General features: G+C 44.9%; 1 protein-coding gene across 2 annotated transcripts in view; it reads left to right on the top strand.

Moving 5' to 3' along the window:
• The first annotated feature begins 591 nt into the window (after positions 1-591).
• TGFBR1 (transforming growth factor beta receptor 1) overlaps positions 592-9,048 on the top strand; it is a 31,558-nt gene continuing 23,101 nt past the window's right edge. The window contains exon 1 of one of the 2 annotated variants that reach the window (XM_069958280.1): positions 592-648. Coding sequence is in view for 1 of the 2 variants with exons in the window: in XM_069958279.1 (XP_069814380.1) it covers positions 871-970 (100 nt within the window). In the remaining variant the exon portion in view is untranslated. Of the gene's footprint in view, positions 649-695; positions 971-9,048 lie in introns of those variants that run through there. The other variant, XM_069958279.1, reaches the window with a different exon arrangement.

Raw genomic sequence — 9,048 nt, 5'->3', positions numbered from 1 at the left:
AAAATAATTTGCAAGAAGGTAGAGGGGAACATATTTAACAAGGACTACTTACCTCTCCCCATGCTTCCAAAGCGCTGCATCACAGGCTCTAAGATTCCTGTCAGATCTCATTTCCCCCCCCAAGTTGCGATGACTTGGGGGAAAGTGCCTGGCCTGGCGTGATGGATTGCCTGCTCAGCCAGTCAGTGACTGCAGCAGTGTCCTGCCCCTGTCACTGATTGGCTGAGCGGGCAGTCCATTAGCCAGGTCCTGACAGGCCAAGTGGGGGTCCTGGAGCAGTGAGACAGTGCCACAGAAGCACTGGGAGAGATAAGTATTGCTTGTTTATAATGCTCCTTTCTGCTGGAAAATTGTTTACTCCAGAATTTCCCTTTACATTAAAGAAAAAAAAGGAAGTGGCTTGTGTGACTACAGCCTTACAATGCCATTCAGTCCCCGGTGACGAACAGTGAGTAAAAAGCGCACTGTGTGATCAGGGAAGGATGACAACACGGAGTCTCGTTATGTCCGCCTCTCTAAGCCTCCACAACAAAGCCACAGCCGCACAGGACTTGTCCCTCCACACAAACAGGGCGCGCTCGGCAGCAGCAGTGACGGCGGAGAGGAGACGTTGTGACGTCAGCGCAGAGGAGGCGTGTCCACACTGAGGTAAAAGAGGGGGAGGGTGTTAGGGGGGCAACAGGGCTTACGTCACGACGTGTGTTTTGGAAGGCGAGGACGGCTGGAGAGTTGGCCTGGCCCTACTCGTCCAATAGGAAACAGACCAAGAGGGAGGGGCGGCCCCAATAGCGGAAAAGTCGTGATAGGCAGTAAAACGGAGCTAGAGACGGAGACAACAGCGAGGGAGGAAGCGAGCGCAGGGGTGATGTGATGGTCACGGTTATTGTCCGGGGGATGGCTGGGGCCGCTCACTTCGTGCTGCCCGGGCTCTGCCTGCTCCTGCTGGCTCTGCGGCTTCCCGACGCTGCGGGTGAGTAGACTGGGATGTGTTGTCCCATGCCAACAACATGGCCGGGGGACAGGAAGGGATGAGCTGTGTGTCTGGGCTGCGGGGCTGGGTGCGCCGTCCGCGCTGGGCAGGGGGCTGCATCCTCCTGGGGCCGCGCTCTGCATGTGCTCCCCTGGCTGCTAGGCTGTGTGCGCTCCCCGGGCTGCTAGGCTGTGTGTGCCACCAAGGAGATGCACGCCTCTAAGGCGAAGTCTGTACAAAGTAGGAGCTGTCTCCCTAAGAACTGCCCCTCCATGAAAGTAGCGCTGGGTGGGTGACCTAGTAGGGGGCTGAGGGGGCTGGTAGCTAACTATGGGGTAATATGTCTCCACATCCTGTTCTGACTGGTTAGTGACCCTGATCTCTATGGAGGAATCAGGCTGTGATGGCTGTCATGTAGGATCAGGCTTTGCAGTATCTGCATCCCTCTCCTGACATATAAGCTCATGAGAATGACAGGCAAAGTGATTCCCCCAACTCTTTGTGCTCTATGGGTGTACCAGTTACCCAACCCCCACCACATATAATAAAGTCTTTGCTGCCTTATATCCCCCACTATATAGCCTCTTCCACCAACACTTTATCAGTGGACAAGTAGATCCTCTTCTGCCAGGCGTGAGCTGTCCTTTTATTTGTTGATGGACATTCATCTGAATAGCTGCCATGTAATGCTACATTTGACCTGCAGCCCTCAGGGTAATGCCCTGGCAACATAAGCTGCTCATCCAGGGGGCCTCATTTTAAGAGGGGTTGTCTTTAATATGACATCCCTTTTAAGCCGTTGACTTCCATTATATAAAAAATAAAAGGATCAAAACACATCCCCTTTTTACACAGTGTGGTGATACTTTTTGTGTACACTAAAAGAAATCACTACATTTTGTGTATGCTAAAAAGGGATGTTTTTTGGACTTTTTTTTTTTTTATTTGATCGAAGTCGGTGGAAAAATGGATCAAACCGAATGCACACAAATGCATCTATTCCCCCCCCCCCCCCATTAGACGGACAGCAAAAACCCAGGCTTACATAGTTAAAGGGAAGCAATCATCCCATATTTCCAAATGTAGCTCATAATCTTTCCTAATAAAGCTCCTAACATATCTTATCTGTTTGAACGGGCCAGCTATCAGGCAAAAACATACTTCGGGGTGCCTTACATGTCCCAAGTAGTCACATCTTGTGGCTGTAATCTGTTATAATCATGCCACTCAGCGTGATGCACAGAGAGGCTAGCCCGACATCAATGTTTTTACTCGACCGGACATGTGTCTCTGGAGCAGGAAGCCCCTATGCTGTATATTACGCCCAGAGGCGTGATTACAATGAAATGGGTCACTGCCCACCTGCCGTGACTATTTGGGACATGTCAGACTGCCCTGAAGCCTAAATAAAGTAAATATGCATATGGCACCAGAACTAATAAAAGTATGTTTTTTCCTGATAGCTGGCCTGGTCAAACAGAGGAAAAATATTTTGAGAGCTTTATTGGGTATGAATTTCCGCTGCAACTTGAAATATGTGGTTGTTGGTTTCCCTTTAGGTTAGCTTCACACGTACTGGATTCATAGCGGATCTTGCTGCAAACACGCATCGTGAATTATTCGAGTTTGTACTGCCAGCCCCTTTAACCCCCTGCCGCGCGCAGCAAATGTTACCTGGTCTGCGCTCTGGCTGCATCTGAGGCTCCTTGCTCCCATAGGTCCCGCTCAGCCAATCAGTGCACAGCCTCACCGCAGTCACTGAAGTGCGGACCAGGTAACATATCCTGCAGGTGGTTAAATGGGCTGGCAGTACAATCTTGCAGCGGGTATGTAACCCCATTGAAGATCACAGTACCAGGATTCGCAGTGAAATCCACTGCAAATCTGGTACGTGGGAAGCTACCCTTATGGTGCATTCACACCTACAGGATCTGCAGCAGATTTCATTTAAATAACTGTACACAGCATCAAATCTGCTGCAGATCTTCTGCAGATCCTGTAGGTGTGAATGCACCCTTAAAGTGAATCTGTCATCTGCAATTTATGTTCTAAACTGCTGACACTGAGCTGGTAGTCTAGGAGACACATAGCACCTTTCATATATCCACCTGTGCTTCCATAATGTTAAAAAAGTTCAGTTATTCTCCTGAGCAAGTGTCGGAGAGGTTTTCTCAAGCCCCTGAATTGCTTCCTTTATTCCCCTTCAATCCCCATCCATTCTGAAGTGACAGTCACCAGAAAGCTAAGGGTGGGGGGGGGGGGGGCTGGGGGGGTGTTGGTGTAGTCATTCCAGCTTGCAGCGACTTTGCACTGGGGAGTAATTTTTCTAAGTCCTGGAAGCACAGATGGATGTGTGAAAGGTGTGCCTCCTTGATTTAACAGCTATCAAACAGAGTAAGTAGTTGCAAGTGGCAGATACACTTTAAAGATGATGACCATTGGATCTTTCCCTAAAATTAGAGTATATTCCTTTAGTCATACGATCACTTAAATATATTTACTAGACACTTTTTTTTTTTCCTGTGCGTTAATTGGAGAAGCAATCACAGAGCATTCCTTCTGTCAAGGCCCTATTACACACACAGATTTATATGACACATCATTGAAGCCAAAGCCAGGAACAGACTGTGAACAGACAACAGGTCATAAAGGAAAGACTGAGATTTCTCCTTAAATCAATTTCTGGCTTTGGCTTCAAGAATCTTTCAGATAAATCTGACTGTATAAGGCTGCATTCACATGTTCCGCACGGAACACGGTCGTGGAATGCCTGTAACACACTCTTCCCCCTGTCCGGGCAGCATCTGTAATTAGATGCTGGAAGCGGGGGAACTGTACAGATATGCACCGCACTGTAATGAATCAGCCGTGCGGCTATGTCATTACAGCGCGGCGCATATCTATACAGTTCCCCCGCTCCCAGCATTTTATCACAGATGCTGCTCGGGCGGGGGGGGGGGGGGGGGTAGTCCGTTACAGGCATTCCACGTCCGTGTTCTGTACGGAACCTGTGAATGCATCCTTATTGAGTTTTATATAAGAATAGAAGATACGTGAGATGTAGTGATAGACAAAAAATGTGCTGGTATTTTTATGTAACACTGCTTTGTTGTTTGTGGAAAACTAGATTCTTAAGAATTTTTCACATCTATTTAATCTGGAGTTCCTCATTATTAAAGTGACTGTACCACCAGGCCCAGGCTGAAGCACTGAAGGCGGGCGACCCACCCTTAGTGGGAGGAAACCCTAGCCCCTCTATGATAGGGTTCCATTGATTCTAATGGAGTCACGTCATGGAGGGGCTGGGGTTTCTTCCCACTAAGGGCCCTATTCCACCGGACGATTATCGTTTGCATAATCGTTAATGATTCACAATCTCAAACGACCACTATTGCGAAAGACCTTTCGGCGTTCACTCATTTCCATGGAACGATATTTGTTACTTAAGATCGTAATTGCGATAGTTTTTCTTCGCTATTTATTCGCTATTGCGTTCATATCTATTGCAAACGACCAAACAATGTCTTATTCAATGTGAACGATTTGCGAACGAGCAACGATAAAAATAGGTCCAGGTCTTATAAAGCGATCAACGATTTCTTCTTCGGTCGTTAATCATTAACTGCATTTCAACCAAACGATTATTGTTTAGATTCGAACGATTTAACGATAATCTGAACGATAATCGTCCGGTGGAATAGGGCCTTTAGTGTGGGTGGGCCCGCCTCCAGTGCTTCAGCCTGGGCCTGGTGGTACAGTCACTTTAATAATTACTTGCTTTTTTAAATATTAGCGTGACTACTGTATATCTGGTTTTCCCTTTGTGCGTCATATCTCGCATTGTCATTTGAGATGAGGATCAGTACTTGACCAGTAAGATCTTCTCCTTTTTATGGTTGCTTTTTGCCTACAAAGCATAAAATACTGTTCTGTTTAGTTTTCCTCAGAGCTGTCTGATTTCTAGAGGAAGCTGCTCTTACTAATGTATATAGTACATCTGGTTACATACATCTGTTGTAATTTCTTTAGACTTTTTTGTTGGTGTAAGTGGTGGTAAAATGTTGATGGTTCAGTTGGTAGACTGTGGCAGACTCAATACACTGATCGCGGAACCAGTGAGGACCTGGTTGCTGCAAGCAGCCAGTCCCCATGTGCTATGAAGTTAGCTCCGCTCCTGAGTTCACTTCATCTGCCACCGGACCCACTGGCGTACTGTTATGTCATGGGTCCTTAAGGGGTTAATACATTGCATTTCATGAAAAGTATAAACAAAGGTAAATGTCTTAAAGGGGTAGTGCGGCGGTAAAAAATTATTCACAGAATAACACATTACAAAGTTATACAGCTTTGTAATGTATGTTATGTCTGTGAATGGCCCCCTTCCCCGTGTCCCACCACCCCCACCCGTGTACCCGGAAGGGTAGTGCATTATACATACCTGATCCGTGCCGACACGCGTCCGCCATCTTGTGCCAAACGTCATCAGCCGCTGAGCCGCAATTGGCCGAGCACAGTTATGCTCAGCCAATCGCGGCTGAGCAGCTGATGACGCTGCGGGCACTTGGGAAGATCGGAGGTGTTCGGGCCGGCCGGCCGAAGATGACGTTTGGCACAAGATGGCGGACTCGTGTCGGCACGGATCAGGTATGTATAATGCACTACACTTCCGGGTACACGGGTGGGGAAGGGGGCCATTCACAGACATAACATACATTACAAAGTTGTATAACTTTGTAATGTGTGTTATTCTGTGAATAATTTTTACCGCCGCACTACCCCTTTAAGACAGTAAAAAAAGCCAGTTTGGTTTTGAATGCACTGAAGGCTACAGTATTTGGCTATTAGGCTAGGTTCACACTGCTTGTTAAACATATCCCTTTTATGAAGAGAAAAAAAAATGATGCAATTGTGTGTAATCCGTTTTTCCTTTGAATTCCATAAAAAAAAAAAAAAAGAGGATCAAAACATGCTTTGACCACATTTTTGTGCATGTTAAAAGTAACCATTTAAAAACTGATAGGTTAAACAGACTGCAAAAACGCAATGGGACCCAGCCTTACTTGTAACTTTTGTAAAATCACCTTTGCCAGATTCGGCTAGTACTGTCACACTCTTCCTGTACACTAGTAATTTACATACCATCCTGTTGGTGTTGCTGTGTAGAATCAGGTGCTGTGGAGCTTTTATTAATTGGTCTCTCTGTTGCCATTAATTTCCCTGCTACAGCGATATGCTAATGAGCAGTGGGGAAACATTGGAGACCGGCCCGATTCCTGCAATTCAAACTTCTCTCCTCCTCCTATTGTGACACGCGCCTCATTTTCTCACGCTACTAATATTCTAGTTCCAGAACGCCACCTCCTGTTTTCTGCCCAGCCGCCCTGTCCTCCCACTGGGATCTCAAGCGCTGTCATCTGAGCAGGGTATAAGCCTGTGCAGCTCATACCTTGCAGGATTCATACCCCATTCTGGTGACTGCACTCGTGATTCCGGCGGGATGTGAGGGCGCCGGGCAGAAGACAAACAGGAGGTGGAGCTGTGCAGCAGGTGTTCCGGAGTTAGAATAGGAAGCGTTAAGAATTTAGAATAGTAGGCGTGCTAGCATGAGAAGAGGAGGCACGCGTCTTGAAAGGGGGAGGAGTTAAAACTGGTGGGGCAGCCTCTGGTGCTTCACCACTGCTCATTAGCATATCGATGTAGCAGTGAAAATAGCGCCGACTGATTGTATACAGCAGCTCCGACAGGATGGTATGTATATTGGAATATTACTACTTGGTACATTCTCTTTAAAGCGACTCTGTACCCACAATCTGACCCCTCCCCCAAACCACTTGTACCTTCGGATAGCTGCTTTTAATCCAAGATCTGTCCTGGGGTACGTTCGGCAGGTGATGCAGTTATTGTCATAAAAACAACTTTTAATCCGGCAGCGCTGTGTCTAACGGCCGGGGCTTATGGTGCGTTTACACAGGCAGATTTATCTGACAGATTTTTGAAGCCAAAGCCAGGCACAGGCCATAAACAGGGAACAGGTGATAGAGGAAAGACTGAGATTTCTCCTCTTTTTTGAAATCCATTCCTGGTTTTGGCTTCCAAAATCTGTCAGATAAATCTGCCTATGTAAATGCACCATTACACTTGTATATGCATTAGGCTGGCACAACCTCTCTGTCCTTCCTCCCCACCCTCCTCATCATTAGGAATACTCCAGGCAGATTGCTTCCTATTCCCCACCTGTGGCAGCCCGGCACATGGGATGGATCGTTAATACACCTGTGCAAATCTCAAACAGCAGTAAATGTTCCTGGATCATTCCTAATAATGAGGAGGGTAGAGAGGAAGGACGGAGAGGTGATGCCAGCCTAATGCATATACAAATATAAGCCCAGCTGTTAGACACAGTGCTGCCGGATTAAAAGTTGTTTTTATGACAATAACTGCTTCCCCTGCCGAACGGACCCCAGGACAGATCTTGGATTAAAAGCAGCTATCTGAAGGTACAAGTGGTTTGGGGGGGTCAGATTGTGGGTACAGAGTCGCTTTAAATTATGCTACTTTACAAGGTGTTTAATGCGTAGCTGATACAGCATGTATTTTAATAAGCAGCTTTAGCTTTCCAGGAACCTCTCTTCCAACCTACCCACAGTGTTGTGTCTTTCTGTCTGCAAGTGTTTGTGTATGCATGCTGTGGCAGATGTCCCGTATAATTTATCAACAACCCACATAGAAAATAGTTCTGCTAAACACAATATGCTAATAAGACTATATTTGCATTGCTTTAATGGACTTTATGTAACATACATGGAAGGAAAAGCCCTGTGTATGTATGTTTCACAGATGCCATAATAGAGGCATCTGTCACCCATAGACCCCCTGTTGGCCCTGTTTTTCATGTGTGTTGGGAGATTTACTAGTTTACACACTGAACACAGGCCATAAACTGTCACTACAGCCTATTACATATACACATTTTTTTCAGAACTACAAATAACAGGGTGAAGTCTTAAATTCCCTAATTACAGGTATTTTAAAATTCTTTGACTGCCCCATTCATCTACATGAAGGCTGCAGAAAGGTATCTACATAGAACCAATTGCATACAAATATATAGAACACATTTTAGTCACTGAAATCTCTGCAACAGATCTGTGTGTGAACAAAAGTTTATCACAACATAAAGAGTTAGGCTAGGTTCCCATTGCGTTTTTGCTATACGTTTTTTGTAAAAACTGATGCATTTGTGTGCATCCATCTTTCTATTGACTTCCATTATAAAAAAAAAAAAAAAAAAAAAAAAAATCAAAGCGGATCCTTTTTTTTTTTTTTTTTTTTTTTTGACACACAAAAGCAATGTTGACACTATTTTTGTGTCCGTCAAAAAAAGTATCTGTTTTGATCCGTCTTTTTTTTTTTTTATAATGGAAGTCAATGGAAAAACGGATCAGAACAGATGGAAAAAAAAAAAACAGATTGCAAAAACGCAGTGTGAACCTAGCCTTACACTTAAAAGCAATTATGGGCCTAAATTCCATAAAATATATTACTATATTGAATATGCTTTAAAAAGTTAGAAAGAGGTTTGGCACAATTCTCACATGGACAATATGGGTATTGGGTAAGCCATGCAATTTTCTATAATTGCTGTTACTTTAGGATGTTCTTTTACCCAGTGACTGCAGGGCTGTGACAATTAGCTTATGTCTGCTGAAATCATTGGGGAAGTGTCTAATGTTTATTACCTCTATTGGCAAGATGCAATAGTTTGTTATATTGGCTGATTAAGTTCCACACGGCTATCTGAGATTGCTGTATCATTTTAGAGTTTTGTCTTTGCACAGCTTTACCATCTTTGTAACTTTTTAAAGTATATGCAATAAAGTAGTATATTTTATGGAATTTAGGCCCATAATTGCTTTTTTGCTGTAGTTCTGATTTTTGGGTTTCCTTAGTATGGAAACATGCAAAGAATTGTAACAAATTAGCGGGGACAGTAATTATGATAGAAATTTCTTTGTCCGTTGTTACACAGAACAGTGTTTAATCACAACATAAAGAGGGATATGGCACGAAAAAACAAT

This window comes from Dendropsophus ebraccatus, chromosome 2 (assembly GCF_027789765.1).
Source record: "Dendropsophus ebraccatus isolate aDenEbr1 chromosome 2, aDenEbr1.pat, whole genome shotgun sequence".
In the NCBI taxonomy this organism is placed as follows: Eukaryota; Metazoa; Chordata; class Amphibia; order Anura; family Hylidae; genus Dendropsophus; species Dendropsophus ebraccatus.
Note: the sequence above shows the minus strand (reverse complement) of the source record. Positions and strands in the feature narration are given on the sequence as shown.